Source organism: Acomys minous (assembly GCF_964271855.1).
Source record: "Acomys minous genome assembly, chromosome: 2".
Taxonomy (NCBI): domain Eukaryota; kingdom Metazoa; phylum Chordata; class Mammalia; order Rodentia; family Muridae; genus Acomys; species Acomys minous.
Genome location: NC_140484.1, coordinates 59835493 through 59855768, shown reverse-complemented (window position 1 = coordinate 59855768; position 20276 = coordinate 59835493). Strand labels below are relative to the sequence as shown.

The 20276-nt window shown below is 51.8% G+C and overlaps 1 protein-coding gene across 1 annotated transcript in view; it reads right to left on the bottom strand.

The window, feature by feature from the left end:
- STK32C (serine/threonine kinase 32C) overlaps positions 1 to 20276 on the bottom strand; it is an 82037-nt gene that overhangs the window by 31891 nt on the left and 29870 nt on the right. Inside the window, exon 2 of the mRNA XM_084751018.1 lies at positions 3178 to 3233. Within this exon, the coding sequence (XP_084607144.1) occupies positions 3178 to 3233 (56 nt within the window). The remainder of the gene's footprint in view (positions 1 to 3177; positions 3234 to 20276) is intronic.

Below are 20276 nucleotides of genomic sequence, written 5' to 3'. Positions count from 1 at the left end.
GCAGCGCCTTGAGTCCCAGACACCTAGACACGTGACCGCACAGGCTCCTTCTGAGACATAAGAAATTTTATCAGCAGCTCTGTCACTATCAAAGAAACACAAGCAGGCAGCCTCTTGCTTCCACTGGGAAGGCTATGACCAGAAATTCAAACCCTTACAAGTATGGGTGGGAAAGTGGAACGGTGTGCCCAGTGGTGGGAAGGTAACGCACAGTTTAGCCTTTGTAGAAACAGCATGGCAGTTCCTCTAAGGTCATGGGTAAGATTGCCCTGTGATATGGCAATTCCACTGCTGAGCAACAGAATTTAAAGCGGGAAGATCAAGGGACTGTTGTTGTACATTCATGCTCATAGCAACAGTAGTATCCACAATGGCTATTGGGGGAGCAACCCTGGAGTCCCTCATCGGGAAAACGCTATGCACAGGTTGGTAGGATTGTTCCACCTTCAGAGGAAGGGGACTCTGACACACAGTACAACACAGACGAACTTGGGGGACATTTTGCTACATGAACCCAACATGACACAAAAGACAGAGTTTTCACAGCTCTGCATACTAAGGCATATTGAATGTTTGTGTGCCGCGGCCCCTCCCCAGATTCCTATATTAAAATCTTAAGCAACCAGGTGATAGTAACAAATCCTGAGAGTGAGAAAGACTCATGAATAGGGCGTGTCCTGATGAGGGACCTCAGTGAACTCTGACCTCTTTCCACCATTCGAAGACACAGCCAGGAAGTCCGTCCCCACCTGGCTCCGTACCTGCCTTCATTTTGGACTTCTAGCATCCATAACTAGGAGAGATATTTATTGCTCAAGCATCCAGTATGTGGCGCTTCCGTCATAGTAGCTAGAAATAAGCAAGGCAAGGTATCCTGAGGGAAAACCAGAGGGACCTGAAGCAGAACTCTGCAGATAGAACCTGGAAAGGGGCGAGGGAGACTCATCACTTAATGGAAACAGCTTCCATTTTACAAGATGAAAGTGCCCGAAATCTGTCAGGTAACAACATGACCATGGTGACATGGGACTGTGCACCTAAAACAGTGTAGATGACCAACATTATGTTATATATAGTTTACCCCCTCCCTTTTTTTTTTGCCTTAAATTGGAGAAAAAGTCAAAGGCTAGTTATAACAAATCTACACAGCCCATCTCCAAGAGTCACGGCCTCAACAGGTGAAGTCGCCATGGCTTAGAGGAGCATTTGCTTAGAAACGTTGGTTTCTGATGTACATACTCTGCCACTACCTGGCACACGGCAGGGCTTTGGTGGGCTTCGTCTTGCCTACAGAAAGGGTTTCCTGCAGGGAGCACACCTTCTGAATCACAGCACACAAGCAGATATATTCTCAGGCCTCCTGGGCAGCCCGACTCCTTCTCCAGGTCCCCACTCCTTCCTGCCTGGTCCACTACCGTGGCCACTCAGAGTACCAAGGACAGAACCTAACCTGGGAGGCCTTACTGTCTCAAACACCCGCCAGGCAGCCACAGCCTAAGACCCCTAGTGACCCAAGTAGGCAGCTAATTGGGATCAGGAAGGAATGTCCCCAATTGTACTATCCATCACCTCAGAAAAGGACCCCACAGCAATCTTTTCTAGGCCAACAGCTCTCGAAGCCAAGACTTGGTCAGAGGAGCCATGATCCTGGGGTTCTGAAAATCTGACATGAGACCAGACACCCCAGATGTCCTCTTGAGGATCAGGGATTTTCCCCATTGAAGAATTGTGGGGAGCACTGGATGCAAGAAGGATAGGCTAAGAAGGTACCCTGAAAGCCTCCAGGGGGAAGGAAATGGAAAGATGCCCAGAAAGTAGCCTCTAGCCCCTGCACCCCATGACCCAGCTTAGCCCACTAATGGCAGTCTTCATCCTGGCATGTGAGAACCCAGCCCTCTTCAGACCTAAGTTCTGAATGCCTCCTGATCCAAGTGCCTCCCAGCATTAGCTACTTTCCTAAACCCAGTTCCAGCTGCTGCCCTCTGCTAGTCCACAAAGCCCGCCTGCCGGTCCCTGGCCACGACATCAGCAGAGAGGAGGTGCAACTGGTGTTGGGCTAACCATCTTGGCAGTCTCCAAACAGTAGGCCTGTAGTAAGCTCTAGGGCCCGAGGGATGTTAGAGACACCTCCCTGTGCTGTGTTTTCAATACTGGGCAAAGCGCTCACCTTCCTTGACTTCCATTCACCCCAGGCTTCGGCAAGAACAGCCATCCTTTGTAATAGGATGAAGTAGAGGCAATTAATCACCCTCAATCACCCCGTGCTTTGTACTCTCCTGGCTGTGCAGTCTCTTTAGAGGGGCCTTTTGGAGCCTAAATAGACACAGCGCCACAGACAGCTGTGAGGCTACAGGGGAGGGAAGTGCCCAGACAGCTGAACACAAACGTCTGTTCAGGAAGGTCCGTCCACAGCACGCCATGCTGCAGAAGCCGAGGGCTAATTCCAGCCTCTTCAGAGCCCTCGTTAAGTCTCTTTGAGTTATAATTACCCCCAATCTGTAGCTACCACAAGGCAGCAATCAGGAAGTTAGATCCGGCCAAGAGAGAACAAGGCAAGTGAAGGCAGACTCAGCGGGCCACTTGCTTGAGGGACAGGAGTCTCAGGGTTGGTCTGGGAGGAAGCAGACCGGGGCCACCACACTGGGTCTTGTCACCTTGCACCTAAGGAGCTGACATAGATGCAGCCTGGCCCTTGGACTCCAGTGTGGCCTGAACTGCTGTTTCAGTTGGCCAGGCCCACGGGATGTCATGGTAGCTCTTGAATCTTGGGGAGCTGGCCACATGATGTAGCCCTCCCAAGATGCCCCCTTTCTAGCCCACAGTGCACGCCTTGTTGAGAAAAATCACTGAGACTGCAAGATGGCTTCAGCGTTATGAGCGGGTGAGTGTTGAAACACAGAGCCCCTTACAGGACGACAAAGGTTCTACAGAATTAACCAGGCCACACTCTGCTGTCGGCTAAGCTGAGCACCCAGAGACCCTCCCTGGAAGGCGGTGGAGGACTAGGTGACAACTCTCTGAATGCCCAGAGCCCCCACTTCCTCTCTGGTAGTCATGCGCTTTTTGCCCTAGTGACGAGACTATCTTCTCTGAGGAGAAACGGAGCAAGTCTGTATGTGGGTCCATGGTCCCATTTGCCGCCACCCTCCACGGGCCCACCCAGAGACTCTTCCATACCTTGCCAAAGCTGCCCTTTCCAATTGCTCGCAGAATCTGGAAGTGGTCGAAGTTCACTGTGGGATGAAGCAAAGAGACAGACAGGTAAGGGAGCGCCAGGCACAAGCCCCACCCTTGCAAAGCACACCCCTGCCTGCTTAACAATCCTGCGGTCCGTCAGAGATCCACCCTGAACCCCTCAGGAGAGCTCATCATGTCTCTGACTGAACTCCAGCTGTACAAGGGATGGCTCGGACACTCCTTACAGGCTTGCTATGGGGTGAAGACACATACACGACTACGGGCAGGATTGGGGTTAATGAGCCAAGACTTCCTCAGCTGCAAACTCGCACCCAGCAACTCCAGTGACATCACACTCCACGGAAGATGTGCAACAGGAAGCCCAGGCAACACCAGCCCTTACTCTGGGCTTCTCCAGCAACGGGATGGAGCATCTGCCCCACTGGAGGTCACTGGATAGGCCTGGGATTATGGTGGTTCTTGATTGACGGTGGAGAAGGTCACAGGACAACACACAGCACAGCGTGGCTGGCCTTTCCATGGATCACCAGTGCCTCTTTGCTGCCACAGCCCTGGTGAGCTGGGTACCACCTGACCTCTGATTCTCAGACTTCCTGCTGTGCCTTAATCTGAAGTTTTCCCTTGGGCCAGTCTCTTTTGCTGTCATTTTCTTGGGGAGGAGCTGTGAGGCGGGCTCAGGCCTCCTGGATTTCTGTCCAGCACCACTTAGACAGGTCCTTCCAACTTACCCACGCCCAGAGCCTAGGTCCCCACGAATATGACTCTATACTACACCACTTGGAGAGTCTAGCCAGGGCTTTGGCCTTGCTGTATAGGTTCATACCCTGGAGTGGACCCAGGCTCATGGTACATCACATGTTCACCCCATAACCACTTTCTCCCCAGAGATTTTGGGCAGATTCCCACATCTTCCTGGCTTATGGGTATGAGACAGGTGCTCTGCTGCTGCCCCAGTGTGGGGATGTGATTAGTGCAAACTGGGTTAGTTGAGGGGTAAGTGAAGTGGACAGGGTGCCAAGCATCCAGGCTGGCAACCATGTCAGGAAGGCCTGTAGGGAATGGATCCACTTATCCCAGATGAGAACACACAGCCGTCTTGTCCAAGCCTGCACAACACCAGACAGCAGGCCCCAGGCTGGGACCTACTACCCCAGGGCTACCTAGCTGGTTGCCACCTGCTGGAGACCTCAGCCTCTGCCCACAGTCTGTGTTGCCCTCAGCACCCAGACTCATCTGAACCTCATTCCTCAGCCGCTCATCACTTCATTATAGCCTTTTGGTTTTTTTTTTCTTCTTTTGAGAAAACTCTGCATACTGCAGAGAGGAAGCACTCACAACGGGGTACGTGGCAGCAGCCCCACAGTCCCTCCTACGAGCAGGAAAGTATGGTTGCTGCTTAGGATAAGGCATTGCATCTACCAGCCAGGGCAGGAAGGCTGGTGGCCCAAGCCTATTCATGTGGTGGGGACAAAACTAAAAGAATAAAGTGTGGGGAGGAGTGAGTACATGATGGGTGGGGTGGAAATGTGTAGACACCATTGTACAGAAGCTCCCAAGTGCCTTGCCCTTCTCTTAAGCCTTAGCCTGCCCCACAGGCATGGCTCTGCACAGAGCTATGAAGCAAGGTGAAGGTGCCATATGCTGCAGCCATCGCCAGAATCTTTCTAAACCAAGCTGTTTATGCTCATCCTTGGCAAATGCACTAGGGCTGACAGGTGATGAGGTGTTCCACAAGGGTCCAGATTTAATGAGCAGGAATTGGGGAAGGGGTCTGGCATGAGGAGAAGAAGAAGCAGGCTAGCACTGGAGGCTAAGCACCCACCTTGGGGTGTAAGATAATGTCTGCATCTTGATGGTGTCAGGGATGGGAACAAGCCACAGTGCCTCTTCTGGAAAGTGGGCTCTACCTGTGAGCTTTGGGCCGGCGTCCCTTTCCCTGCCCAAACTGAACTGAGATCCACCTGCTGCTGCCTAGAGGTCCTTGGCCTCCTGCAGTTTTTCATGAGACCCTAACCCACTCAAATGCCAGCTGTAGAGAAGTGTGATGCTCCATCCCTACCTCCAGATGGCAGCATGGAGTCTGATGAGCCCTATCCCCAGCCCAACAGACTGGGTACCTGGAGTCCAGCACCAAACCACTTGAGAAACAGGTTAGGCATCACCCTGCCCATGGACAGCTCACTGTGATGTCCGTGACACCTCCGCCCCTCAGCAGCCAGCACAATGCAGAGCATCAAGTGTTGGCCCAACAGCTAGCTGTGAGTTCACACAGGAACTCAGCCAACATACCTAGCCTTTACAGAGCACAGGCATAGTTTTCTGAGTTTCGTCTTTCCTGGAAAGAAAGGATGGGGGCGGGGGGAGAAATACATTAAATAATAGGTCAGAGGCATGTGGGAGTCTCCCAGAAGCTGTCCTGCTCCACGCTTAGACACCTGCACTGCTGATGTCACCATCCAGGTTCATAGGGATGAAGTCTCCCAGGAAAGCTGGGTGTAGTGGTACATGCCTTTAATCCTTGAACTCAGGAGGCAGAAGCAGGTGAATCTTTGTGAGTTCAAAGCCAGCCTGGTCTAAACAGGGAGTTCAGGCCATCCAAGGATATAGAGTGAGAATCTGTCTCAAAGACAAACACACACACACACACACACACACACACACACACACACACAAAGACTCCAGGCTCCTAGGAAAGAACTGACAGAAACTGCTAGGATTCAGAGCCAGCACATATTCAATGAGAGCTGTGCTTTGGGCACTGGCCTATCTGTGACCTCCCACCAGTCCTCAGCTTCCTGTGATGGGCCAGAGGAGCTGCTGCCCATGTCTTTGGGTCCTTGGTTTTCTCCCCTACCCAGGGTACATGAGGATCTCGCCTGCCAGCTCCTGCAGTAGGTGAGGGAGCCAGGCAGGCAAAGTACCATGCTGGCTGCAGCTTTGAGTAGAGGCAGGTGCCAGGTGGCTTCAGGTTTCAGTACACAAGCCTAACAGGCACATTCATCGTGTAGCCAATTCATAAAAACGCAGAGATGTGGCTGCCATGGGAGTTCCCCAGTTGGAAGTCAATGCAGCCAGTACAGGGGAAAGACCCTGCCAAGACAAGGGTACTGAGTTTGTCATTGAGTCAATTCACCCTCATGGTAACATTGGCCAATGGCCACATAAAGATGCCCTTAGTGTGGGGAAAAAAAAATCAAAACAGAGATTCCTGACTTTCCCCCACCCTGCATCAATAACAGCTTTGTCCTAAGTGGCCAGGCCAGCTCTACTTGCCATCAGTTTACTAGCAAACTTGGTTGGTTTCACCTCCAAAGATGCTTAGAATCCAGCCCTGCTGCCCATCCCCAGAGGCAGACTCCTCTCCCTCTCTCTAGGCTCCCAAGGCAGCCAGGGGTCTGGCTAAATCCCCCCAAGACCCAAAAGAAGACTCAAGCCCTGGGGTCTCTTCAGTCTTTTCCTGGGTGGGGAGGCACAGAAGCTCTGGTATGGAAGAAAACACTAGAAAAACAAATAAATGATGGCAAGGAAGGAAAGGGGGCGCAGACAAGGTATATTTACAAGGTCACCACAGGAACACTTTTGAAGATGAGGACTGAAGAAGACTGCACACGGTGCAGTGATGCACACCTGTAATCCCAGTACTCTGGGAGGCAGAGACAGGTGGATCTCTGTGAGTTCAAAGCCAGCCTGGTCTACAAAGTGAGTCCAGGACAGCCAAGGCTACACAGAGAAACCTTGTCTCGGGTGGTGGGGAGGAGACAGTTTGGACAACTCCAATGCTCTTTGCTGTGTAATGGTGAGGTAAGGTCTCCTCCGGTGTTAAACATCTTGTAAATTATCAAGTAGGTAGAAGGAAACACTAGTTCAATCCCCAACAGGTCCATCTTACATATACACAGCTCCTCCTTGAATCAAAGCAAGTGCTTGAAGAGGAGATAGTCTTGCACGCAAGGAGGTGGCCCGGCTCAGCACTCCAGACCTGCAGGTGCTCTTCCATCATACAGCATACTGAAGATGGTAGGCACAGACTCTTCCTGGGACAGCTAAATATTTCAGAATCGAGGGTTTGGTGTTTTTTTTTTAATATTTATTTTTCATAGAAATCTTTTATTTTGCGGAGTGTGGCTGGAAGCAGTCATTGCTGCATGGGGACAGGTCATCTCTTTCATGCCTGTATCTCTGCAGCTACTTTTCTCAAAGACAAGGTGCCATATGAGAGGTAGCAGGGAGCCCCCATAGGGTGCTGTTCAAGCCAAGGGCTGGGTTCTCAGCCACTACACTAAACCCAGCAGGAAGGGACAGGGTATGTCGGTGCCCCAGCCCAGCAACTCAGAGGACATGATCCGGGTTGCCTTCCTCCTCTCTGGTTGCCCTGGTACTGCCGGCTGCTCTGATGGTGTGGCCTCCACGGGTGTTTTTGCACATTTGGATCACGCATGGAGCTTTGCCCACTGGACCTGTTATGGCAAGCAAGTCAAGGGTAGCTGGAAGGTAACAGAAGGAGCGATCATTCGGATGGCAATATCAAGACCGTGTGTCAGCTAAAACCAGTCAAGAGAAAGCCAAAAGCATCACTCCTTATACAGGTCGCACAAAATACTAAGCAAAACCAACAGGTCTTGTTTGAACATGCTTCTGCTAAAAAACAGACGTGACCTGCCTGCAAGTGACCAGGCCAGGCCTCCTCCCCTGCCTGACATGGCGCCTAAGCTCTAACATTGGGTTCGGCACACGGACTGTGGCAGGCATGAAAGCAGTGCCGCCCAATAGCAAAGCAACGTGAGTGCTAACCTGCTAGGTTCTAAGTTAAAGCATGGTCCTTTCTTTATTTTATTTTATTTTAAATGTATTCACTTTACATCCAATTGTAGCCTCCTCCCTCCTCTCCTCCTGGTCCCACCCTTCCTCTCTCATCCCCCACCTCCTCACCTTTCCTACTCCTTAGAAAAGGGGGACCCTTCTCCCCTAACATCTGACCCCAGCCTATCAAGTGTTATCTGGACTGCGAGCATCCTCTTCCTCTGTGGTCTGGCAAGGCTGCCGCACCAGAGGAAAGTGATCAACAAATGGGCACCAGAGTCCATGTCAGAGGCAGCCCCTACTCCCCATATTATGGGACCCACAAGGAGACTGTGCTGCCTAACTACATCTGAGTGTGTGTGTGTGTGGGGGTGTCCTTTCTTAAAACAGACAAAAGCATGCCCCTGTGAGGAAGGCAGAGGGAAGATGGTCCCTGGGAAAGTAAAAATAGGCCCTGGGCTGCACCATGAGTCATGCTATTGTTATCGGTGACACAATCAATGCACAGCCTGAAGGCCTCCCCCGCAGGCCTGGAGGGGCAGCTATGCTCTCCACATCTCTGAGACATCTCCAAACCCAGGAAGTTAAGTGCTAGACAGAGAAAAGCCAGGGATGAGGGGTGCTGCCCACAGCATCAAATGGATCCTAGGCTAGTCACCTATGAAAGCCTCAGCATCCTCCTACAGAGCCAGCCCCTCACCCACAGGACAGTTCCACATGAAGGTGGAAACTGCCTGAAATGACCATAAAAGAGTGCATAAGTCAAATCTGCCATATAGCCCAAGACCCAGAATACTCTCATGAGGAAAATCTCCCACCCAAAATGACTAAAGGCCTGGCTTGGCAAAGTCCTGCACCTTCTGTAAAGTGTGTGGCCCAGGATCATAGGCTTCCTGGGGTACAGGCCTTGGTAGGAACTGATGAAGAGTCAGCCAGCCCAACTCTGTCCTGCATGGTACACGCAGGACCCAGGAGTGGCCCTCAGAGCTGCTGGAGAGTGACAGCTACCCTTCCCAACGGAGGAAGCTGAGTGGGATAGACCAGCTGGCTGGCCAGGAAATTTAGGATCATAAGGCATGAAAAAGAAGAGTATTCTCTGCCCTCGCTGGACCCCAGGCTACCTCTGTCCTCATCCCGAAGATGTCTCTAGCTCCAAGGACAAGATTTCAAACGCAAGAAGCAGGGAAGTCAATGTCCATGCTGGCTCTGACGCTGGACTCTTCAATTCAAAGCACCAGAGATGCAGGCACTTACTACTGTAAATCCCAAAAGACTCAGCCGCTCCCACCACCCTGGTCCCAGGCAGAGCAGGTGTGTAGCCCTCTAGGGCTATGACCCAGTTGCCTGTGTTACTTTCTGGACTTCAGGATGGCCTCAGCAGTCACTCCACTTAGCCAGGCCACACAGGGGAAATGAGCAGACCCATTTGCCCCAACTGAGAACCCACCTCTGAAATTCTCCTTGCCTGGCCACCTGCTGCTCACCTTCAGGCCTTCTCTCAGAAGCAGGGGAGGTGTGCACCTCCCCCTTTAAGAGCCCTGCCCTTGTATCTTCTGCTCATCTTTGTCTCTAGCCCTGGGGCTGGAGCAAAGGCCTCTTCCTGTGTTTCCCTGCAGCAGACAGTGGATTTAGAAGTAGCTGAGATAAAGCTAAGGTCCCAAGAGGTCCTGGATTCCAGAACAATCCTGGCTTCTCATACCCAGAATCTTGCCAAGGGCCAAGGGGTCTGGTACAACCTCACCACCACTAGTCTGGGGGGGGGGGGGTGGACAGTGACCTGGCCCATCCCCCACTTTTTTTTTTTTACAGTAAATGCTCTGGGTAATGACTTCCCAGACTGCTCTGCTCACCCTGGCCCCGCCACCTGAGCCAATCTGGAATCCTGTTCCTGTGTTCCATTCTGACAACCCCAGACTGCACCGGAAACTTACATAAATTAATGATTAGGGCAGCAGCCGGATCAATACAATGGCTCTGGCCAGCCACAGCTCAGCTCCTGGGGCCTGTGGGGAAGCTGCCTGGGATGGGCAGAGAGCCTACCCCACAATGGTTGGAATATGGGGTTCTCCCACAGTTGTGGGCAGCACTGCTTCCTCCAAGGCGGCCCAGGGGGCGGCCATTGTCCAGAGCCTTATTTCTCCTAACCCTTCATGTTCTAACCCAGTACCCCACATTAGATAAGGTCCTCTCCTGTTAGTCCCCAGTCAATGGACACAGAAGAACACACTCTGATTCAGGTGTGTGTGTGTGTGTGTGTGTGTGTGTGTGTGTGTGTGTCTGTCTGTCTGTCTGTCTGTCTGTCTGCCTGTCTATGTGTCTGTGTCTCTGTGTGTGCATGTATGTATGTATATATGCCTGTGCATGTGCTCATGCGTGCGTGGGGGAGGGGCACATGTATGTCTCTGTGTGTATGTGAATGTGTGTGAGTGTGTGTGTATAGGGTGTACTTTCCCTGGCCATAATTTCACACTGACACTCAGGAAAGTACCCCTGTGATAATAACACAGCTGGCTTCAGTCATCACTGGACTTGGATCTCCACCTGCTCCTGGGATCAGGTGTTTTGGGGAGTCAGAGAGCCAAACCTGCCTGGGTCCCCCTTCTTCAGATTTTGAGCTAGGAAGGCAGGGTAGAGTAGAGTTCTTAACCAGGCTCTCCATCCCAGAGACCATAAGGATTCGTGATCCAGCTGTCTCACAGGATCCCAGAATTACAGACTGAAAGCCTGTGGACTCCCTTGCTGCCCCAGGTTCCTGCCTACCCTGAAACTGATCACAGCCATACAAACTCTCAGCAGACCTCACTGCTAGGGTTACCCACACCTCAACCCTGCTCAGGGTCTCTGGAGCCTCCTCCACTGTGAGCCATCCTGGCCTCTTTCAGTACCACAGGAGCCGCTTTCCGGAGTCCAGGAGATATGAATTTCAGGTTTGGAGTGTGTGTGCCTTCTGAGTGCTGGCATGGGTTGCTGGAGTATAGCAGGAGCCTCACAGAGCAATAGCCCAACTAAGGGCCTAGAACAGCAGGCAGCGTCCCAGAGTGGTACTAGGAATGTGTTAGCCTCACCATGACTGTATGGAGCAGACAGGTCAGCTGGATAGGAACCTGGGATGGCCTTGCCATGGATTTGTTGTTATATGGGAAACAAGTCCTCTGCCTGAAACCATGGTTGGAGCGTGGGTGGAGGGAATGTGTTCAGATCAAAGGCTTGAAACGGTCTGCCCAAAGCTGCCCTTCCATTGACCACTGTAGGCCCTGAGCTTCTGCTGTAGCTCCACCAGGCTCCAGGCCACCAGCCCTTGGCACCCCAGGAGGAAGACAGAGAAGCTCCTAGGAAGAGGCAACAGCCTAGCAGCCAGAGGCAATAGATACTGGACCCCCCCAGTGGCAGGCCTGGGCTTGGGTCTCTGCATTTCTAGACCTCTTCGTATGTGGGGAGCCACTTCTACTGTGCAATCTGTGACACAGGAGAGGCTGAGGTCCGAGGACCGACCACCCTGCAGGGTTAACGACAAGCATAGCAAGGGCAACAGAATGCTAGGAAGCCCAATACCTATGCTTCACTCTGATGCTTCTGAAATTGGTCAGGACTTGGGGTAATAGCTGCCAGGAGACTCTGTGGCAAGTGTCGTGCGGGGGGGTTGGGGATGCGGGGAGCTGCCACCAGGCACTTTCATTCCCCTGTTCCTTCTAGAGGGTGGGGATGAAGGCTTAGCTATATAGACCCCAGGACGCCTGAAAGAAGCAAACCTCAGCACCACGTCATGCAGTCTGATGCCCACCACCTCCTCTCCACCATCACCTGCAGACAGGGCACAGTGATGGGGGAGGGAGAGCCTGCCAAAGTGGTACCAGCATCTGCTAGTGCAGCAGGGCTTCGCAACCAGGCAGGCGTGAACTCACATCTTACTCTCACACACATTAGCACTTCCACAGAGGCGAAAACACCTTCCCAGACTGTCAATAGCACTTTCCCACAGCCTCTTCTTTCCTGGAATGAAGGGCACATGGGGAGCAACTGGTGCCCTGCCTTCTTCCAAGGCTGCTCACTAAGGACAGGGGAGGCGTCTGTGCCCTTTCTCCTTGGCTTGTCAAAGGCAGGAATGACATCGCCCAACACTCACATGTCTGTCCATGGCAGACAGGCTCAAAGCTTTCTCTACCATTCCTCCATGCCCAGCAGAGACAGGAGTTGGGGTTCAGGGAGGGTCCCCTGTACATCTTGAGTTCCAGTTGCCAGCCCTGGCCATGTGTTCCATCAGATTCTCAAAAGGAGCTGCTCACTGCCCCTGATGTTTCCATCTCTGCCCTCCCTACACAGTCTGGGGCACATAGCCATGCATCTGGGTGCTTGCTGTGGACCCCAAAGCCATGGCCCCCAGATACCATAGCACCAAGGACTTGGACAAAAAACACTTCCATACAGTAAAATCTCATCCCACACTCAGACCAGAGGTGAGAACAGGCCACTTCATCACAAAAGAGTTGTGTTCTAAAAATGTTAACAATAAATGGCAAGAAAATATCAACTTGCTAAAAGCAGTCCCTCCACATCGGTCCAAAGACAGGACTTGTTTCCTGAGATCTCTTCAGGGCACAGGGACAGCCACTTTCTCCTCTACAGCCTGTAGGACTGAAACAGGACATGGCAGCATTAAATACGGCTGCCATGACACAGAGGGGGCACCCTCTGGACTCAGAGAGCAGGGGGGCTCCTGGGGAATGGCCATGTCAAAGTAGCTCCTTCATGAAGCCCACACCCTATGCATCCTCCTCCCTGCTAGGGTGCCCTGGCCATAGGACAGCTCACACATATTGGTGGATGGTGGAACTGTGGCCCCTACACACGCCGCAGGCACAAGTACTTTGCTCAGAACATAGCCTTCCCTGCCTTCCCATTAGGGAAGAAGGATGCTAGCTTACCTTGGGTTCTGAGCTCAACCAGAGCCCAGAGGTTCTGCCTGAATGCTGCCTTGGTCTCTGAAGATAGCTCCAGTCACAGAACCAGAAACCCCATAGATGTCTCCAGGAGACAAGGCCCAGTGGCAGCCTCCAGCAGAGAGTGGGGGAGAGGAGAGGGGGAAGGAGCAAGGAAGGGATGGGGGACAGAAAGAGAGAGAGAGAGAGACAGACAGACAGACAGACAGACAGACAGACAGAGACAGACAGAGAGAGAGAGACACACACACACACAGAAAGAGAGAGACGGAGAGAGAGAGAGAACTGAAGGAAAGTCAACCCTCAGCACCAAGCCCTGGGATGAATATGACCATGGGTAGCAGAAAGGAAGTGTCTAGGAGGCTGCCAGGCCAGGCCCACCTGACCTAAGGCAGTTGCCCATCAATTCCCAAGGTACCAGGCAAGTTAGGTGACCCTGGGGAAGCAGGCTACAGTCCTCAGGCACGCAAGACCATGTGGCCCCACGTCTGGGTTTTATCTCCCTGTGCTTTGACAGGTCCTGCCCTGCTTCCCACTCCCACACCCTCCCTATCTCCTTCTGCTGGACGGTTGACCGACTATGAAGCAAGCATCCAAGACTCAGCAAGATACATCTCCTACATCTATCGACAAGACAGGGAGGGGCTTGCCAGTGCTCAGAAAGTTGCTAAGGCAACGGGCAAAGTGCAGTGTGGGAGGAGTCTGTGGAGCGCGTGTGTCTGCGAATACACCAGAGCAGCATGAGACTGTCTCCTCACACTCATACCCATTAAAACCCAGGGCCCAGAGCACAAGACAGCCTTACACACTCATAGCACAACTTAACACCTACACACTCGCACATTCATCTTCCCCACACTGGCACAGGCACACTCACATTCTCACACATGCTCATATGATTTCACACCCACGACATTCACACCCACCCAACATACACAACAGACTCTGTCTGCTCTCCACCCAGTCGGCAGGCCTGTGTGGCCTTATTTCCCACCGGTCACTTATGCCCTGCCTGCGACATCCAGGGAACTTGAAACTGTGCTTCAAGCTCCTACTCTGCAGGAACAGAAAGGGACCAGAAAAGCCCCTTCAAGGCATCTGCCACAGAACCATACCTCTCCATCCCCGAGCCCCGGCCCCAGCAACTGCTATGCTTTGAGCCTCTGAGCCCAATCAGTTGCCCAAACCCCAAGGCTTGAGAAGTCCTGCCCAGTGTCATGGAAATGTCAGCCATAAACTGATAACACACACACACACACACACACACACACACACACACACACACACACACACAAGACTGGGCAGGCTAACCCTCACACAAGATTGCTCAGCTCTGAATCTCAGACTTGGGACCAAAGGGAGGAGTAGCTGGGATCCTGGAACCCAGGCAATGTCCTCTTATGTTCTTGGGGAAAGTCCATGGCAGGTGGAGAAGTCACACCATTTGATCTGATCTTCCTGGCTCTGCCCAACAGAGTCCCAAGAAACAGACACCGCTGAACCTGACAAGCCTCCCTTTCATCTCAGCTCATAGAACTTATTAGGTGGGGACACTGGGACATAGTAACCAAGTTGGGAATGTTGGGATCCCCTCCCTTGGGCACAGTCAACAGACTCGCACACTCCTCAATTCATGTGGGTTCCTCAGCCATTCTGAAACGTGGCATGAAACATTTAAGGCATACAAATAATAATAAAAAAAAAATCAAAAGAGCAAGCCCTAAGGCCAGACATACTGATTCAGAGCCTGTGGGCCCCGCTGCACACCCTTGCTTCTCCCCTGACAGCCATCCCTTCCCTAAACCACCCTTAGCTTCCCAGTTTTAGGTCACCACACCATTCTGTTGAGAGTTTATTGAGAACGATCCTCAAACCTTATCCAGGACCCCTGCGGCACATGTTTCTCCTGGAGTCTCGCTCCCCTTTGCAGCTGTGGATCTGCTCATACAGGCTCTTTTCACATATGCATGGCTTTCTGCTGTGGGTGCGCACTCTCCCACCTCTCCTGCTGAGATGTCTGTATGCAGAGACATTGCCAAGGGGAGCCTTTCCCTAGAGTCTCTAGGCTTCTTCATTTCCTATGATCATTAACCAGTGACCACGATGTGGCTCAACAGAGCACACATTTATTCTCTTGTGGTTCTGAGGGCTGAAGTCTCATGTGGGTCTCGCTGAGCTAAAAGTCCAAGCGTCGGCAGGCAGACAGCATGCGTCTGCCCAGCTGCATATGTGATGGTACCAAACCGTGTGGCCCTTCAGAGGTGTCAGGTCCTGGAGGATTCCTCATCCCTTGGTGTGTTTTATCAAGGAAGTTTCAAACGACTCCCTGCCATGCCCACCAAGTGAGAACATGGCAGAAAGACACTATTCATGAAGCAAGAGGCAGACCTCAGCAGATGATAAGTCTGCCATGGCCTTTATCTCGGACTTCCCACTTCCTGCTCTGCGAGACGTTAAGTGTTTGGGACAACAGCCATGGAAGCCAGGACAGCACATCTTCCTGAGACTCCAGGGGAGAATACTTTGATTTTAGTTTCCAGAGTGGAGCGAACTCTCTTGCCATTTGGCAGCTCCTCTTCCATTCTTAGCCAGCAGCCTACCTTCCTCTCATCACTTTCCCTCTCAACCTCTGTCTCTGCTCCCACATCTTCCAGCCTCCTCCTGCCCTTCCACCTCCCTTACAGGAGGCCAGCTGGTTTGCACATAGGTATTGCACGGCACCACCCAGGTCTTGCACGGCAACCTCTTAGCCTCAAAAGGCCTTTTGCTTAGTCACATTTGGCAAAGTCCTCCTTTGCCATGGAAGGTGACAGTCAGAGCTTCTATAGATTGAGATGTGGACACCTTCAGAGAGCTGTCTAACCCCCAACACACACGAGTGTGTACTAACGCCCCCTGGAAATGTTGAAAGGGAGCAAAGAAGGTAATGAGGCCTCAAAAACTGAGGGACTTCCCTTGCGTCAGTTTACCGGGTACCAGAGTCATGTGGGGAAAGATTACAGGGCCCTACCTCTCCCTAGAGGTCCCCCACACAGAAACAGAGTCAGCAGGGTCCTGCCTCATCCCCCAGGCTCTGATCTTACCTAACAAACCCATCCTAAGAAGGCTGTCAAGCAGTGACCTCCTCCCTAGGCAAACCTCTTAAGAGGGACTGTCCCCCACCCACCACTGCCCGCCTGCCGAGTCAGCTGCTCTGGCAACTGTGGGCATCGGCAATGCCGCCACCTCCCAAACCCATCATTACACATCCGACCAGAAACCATTTCTATTTTAGAGACTAAGTGTTCTGAGGGCTTCTTTTCAAAACCGTAAATTTGTGATTGAGATTCTAGTCCACTGGGCCAGGCTCCGCCTTGCCCAGCATGCCTCCAGTGGCTCTTAGAAAAGTGGGAGGACTTTACAGGGCAGGCCTTGGGACCTGGGCCACCAGGAGCAGTGCCACCATATAGCTCAGCCTCATTGATGCGGTAGCACTGTACAGATGCTGGCAGCACCAGGGAATGGAGAATGGGTCCTGGAGCCATTTGGAAGAGTAAGAGAAAGCTTCCCAAAAGAAGGCCCTGGGATGCCTCACAGATAATATAGACAGGATCCGGGCACTTCAGCAGGATTCAGGGATCCTGTGGGGGTAGCTGCACTAGCAGGACATAAAATTGGAAATTATAAAGGGAGGCCCAGGACCCCACTGCCAGGAGCAAAATCCATAAGCAAACAGATGCTCAAGGCACCAGGGTGACAATGACTCATGTCATCTGACTAGTGAGACCAGGATATCTGAGCTCTCTGTGAACTCATTGATATAAATGCGCATGTTCAGGTGCATGCATGTGTGTGCACATTTGTGTATTCTAGCATGGATTTTTGTGTGTGCCTGTGTATCCATGTGTGTATATTTGTATCAAATACATGACTGCATGTTTGCGCTTAGTTAAGGGTTGTGTGTTGTGTGTGTTTCTGTGCCCAGTGTGTATATTGGCATATATGTATATACAAGTGTACTTACATGTGTTTGCGTGTGTTATGATGTGGATGTGTCACATGTACCTATATGTGAGTGTGTCAAACATTTTCGTTTCTGCACGTTGTGCTCAGCTGTGAATTGCCTATACGTGTATACACATACACATGTGCTTATCAGTGTGTGTAAGTTTTTTGATTCATGTGCCCACCTGAATTCCAACATATCGAAGGATAGTGGGACTCTCATCCCAGAGGGACTGCCAGCAGCCAGCTCCTAGCTGCAAGTGATGTCCTAGCAGCACTGTGGACATCTTTATGAGTACGACTTTGACCCCTTCTTCCCTGGCCTCAACCTAGGAAAGTGGTCTAGATCCAGGTGGAGATTCCCTGCCCTGTCCCCCTGTCCCCGAGACTCTCAGTCAGGTGGGGAAGCTGGCTTTGCAGCTCTTTTCCTTCTCAAGATAAAACAGAGTAAGATAATTCATATTTCTAGAAAACACCCAGAAGTCTCTCATCTGGGGCTATTAATCCCCATGCATTTGAGCCTTTCTGAGAGATGTGCCCTGCTGGGCAAGGTCACACCAACAGCAGGGGGCGTGCTTTCAGCATTCCTTAACACAGACAGCTGGTCATTAGCAATGCGTGGCTACCGTTCCCTGATACTAGTGAGTCTTCCATGTGGGCTCCTGATGGGAGCCATGTATTACCAAGGCTGCAGCATGCGCACTGCAAACACAAACAGCACTGAGTTTGGTCCAAGGAAAAGTAAATCCAGGTAAAGCCCTAGCGCTCAATAGAGTGATTGCTGCATGATACTATCCCATAAATAACTACTTGCCCTACACTATTCAACCATAACCACTCTCCCTGGAATTTCTTCGGGATCAGAGAGATAACAACACCCAAAAAAAGATCCAGCCACCGGTTAGGGCAATGGCTGTCAGTTCAAGAACGGCCAGCTCAGAAGACAAGGCATCAAGAGGGCTGCCCTTAGTGGGGACCAGGTGAACGGCACCACATCCCTCACAGCCAGTGTGAAGCCCACTCCCTGCCACTCATTCAGCCCCCACCAGCCCCCGTGGGAGGCAAGAGTGGGTACTACCCCAAAGGGCAGTGCACAGGGGCACCCCAGGACACTCATGGCACTTTCCTAGGTGCTGACACTGGAGCCTGCTCAGTACAGCTCATCTAGGAGACCACACCCTAAAAGGGCCAGTGCTGCTGCTGCAAACACCCCAATAGCAGGTACTGTCAGGAGCCATTCAGGTCCACAGTGTTGTTCTCCCAGAGCACCTGGACCAAACTTCGATCTGTGCCCTACTTGTATGAACTAGCAGTGGTCACAGGGCACCATTTAATCCAGGAACAGAGAACATATCTAAGAGACATGTCATGACCCCAAAGCCAGCAAGGTGCATTTGATCTTCTCTTCACACAAGCTGGTTACCCTAATTGGGAAGGTAGAGGCAGGACAAAGACAACCATGAACAGTTAAGGCAGTTTTATTCAGACTGGCTTGCTTTCTTTCCTTCTTGCTTGCTTGCTTTCTTTCCCACCCCGCCCCCCGCCCGCTCCCCTACCCCCCTGCCCTTCAGCTCCACCCCCCTGCCCCACCTCCCCACACCCCACCACACCCCCTCCTCGCTTATCCAGCCTATACCATATTTACACTCAGCCAAGTTTCAGGAAAATATCATTGATGGGTCCCAACCCTTTTGTGCCTCTCTGTATCAGAGCAACAAGGGAGGCACTGGGCACTAGGACCATGGCCTTGTAACTATGGGCCTATGATCACAGTCCTGGTGGGGAACAGCCCAGAGCACGGGGCTAGGTCCTGTGGTCACCCTCCCGTGTACCAGGTCCCCTCTTCTCTCTTCTCTAATGTAGCCCAGTTCTCCAGGACCCGGCTCCCTGACACACTCTGCCTTCTTCTGATGCCTTCTAGACAAGCAGTGGTTGCTGGGATAATGGGCTGAATATGAGTCAGGAGGAGGATAGGGACATTCCTGGCATTTGTGAGAACCTTCCAGAGCCTGAAGCGATAGAGAGCACAGTACACCTGAAAAATGGAGGCTGAAAGCAGTAGGCACCAGCCAGCCTCTGAGCAGTCCTCAGAACACCACCCAGGCCAATGCAATTCCTTCTTGCTGAGGCTCAGAGTGAGGTTCAGCCCCCACACAGCCAGAGATGCAGGAAACTCCCAGAAGCCAACATAATAACAAACAGGCAATTAAAAGCAAGCAAAGGACTCAAGACAAGAGGAGTCATAAAAGACCCAAGACAAGGCAAAAGAAACTGGCCTTTGTTATCTATCAAGAGATGCCAACTAGACAGCGGCCACAGGCCTGCCCCTACAGCAGCAGCAAAAACCTGTGTCACCCGTGTGAGCAATTCAGGGCACCACCAGAACCACACACTACAACGGGAGTGTGACAGGCTGCAGTCACTGTGTAAAACTTGCACTGTTTCTTAGAAAGTCAAACATACACTGGCTAACCAGCCCAGGAATTTCACTGCTGGATATCAGCCCAAGGGAAGCCCGAGGCATCTGATGGCCAAGTGCCGGGAAACCACAGGGTGTAGTCAACAGGACAAACGTGCAGGGAACTCCTGCTTACTGTACGTATGCAGCAGACACCGCTTGATGACCTGTTGATTACTGATGCTGAATGCCCGTGAGTGACAGAAGCCGGACTTAAGAGCACTTATTACACAATGCCATTTGTACAAGTTCAAGAACAGATACATCACAGCCTCACAGCCGGGGCAGTGGCACACTCTATAATTCTAGGACTCAGAGATACAGGAGGATGGGGAGTGTAAGGCCAGCCTGGACCACACAGTGAGAAACTCTTAAACAGTAGAATGAGGGAGGGAGATAAAAGCAAGGGATGGAAAAAAAAGTTCTTGATACTTGTTACTGGTGGGTGTGAGAGAAACGTCTGGAAAAGAACCTGAGGGAGCTTTCTAGAATGATGACAAAGTTGTGTTCATAGGACACATGTTCACTAAGGCTTCTCAGTCTGGTGTGTAATTCTGATCCGTGCCTGTGGTTCCAACTTAAAAAACAAACAAACTGATATATTTATGGGTCTTGTAGGGGGGGGGGGAATGTTAGGTATTTAATCTGTATTTCTAGAGAAGTGTTTGCTGCCTGATGACAGTGACCCTTAGTGACCTCCGTAGTTGGAATGACTTCTTCACAGCCAGCTGATGGTCAGTGTCAATCAGACCCAAATCTGTCTCCAGGATGAGCATCAGAGCCAGGCAGAAGGTGAGGCAGGCACACCACAGGGCTGATTTGAATAAGGCTAGGCTGCTGTTGGGGGATAGTGCAGAGTGAAGAGGGAAGGAGCCCAAGTGGCAGAAAGATGACCCTAA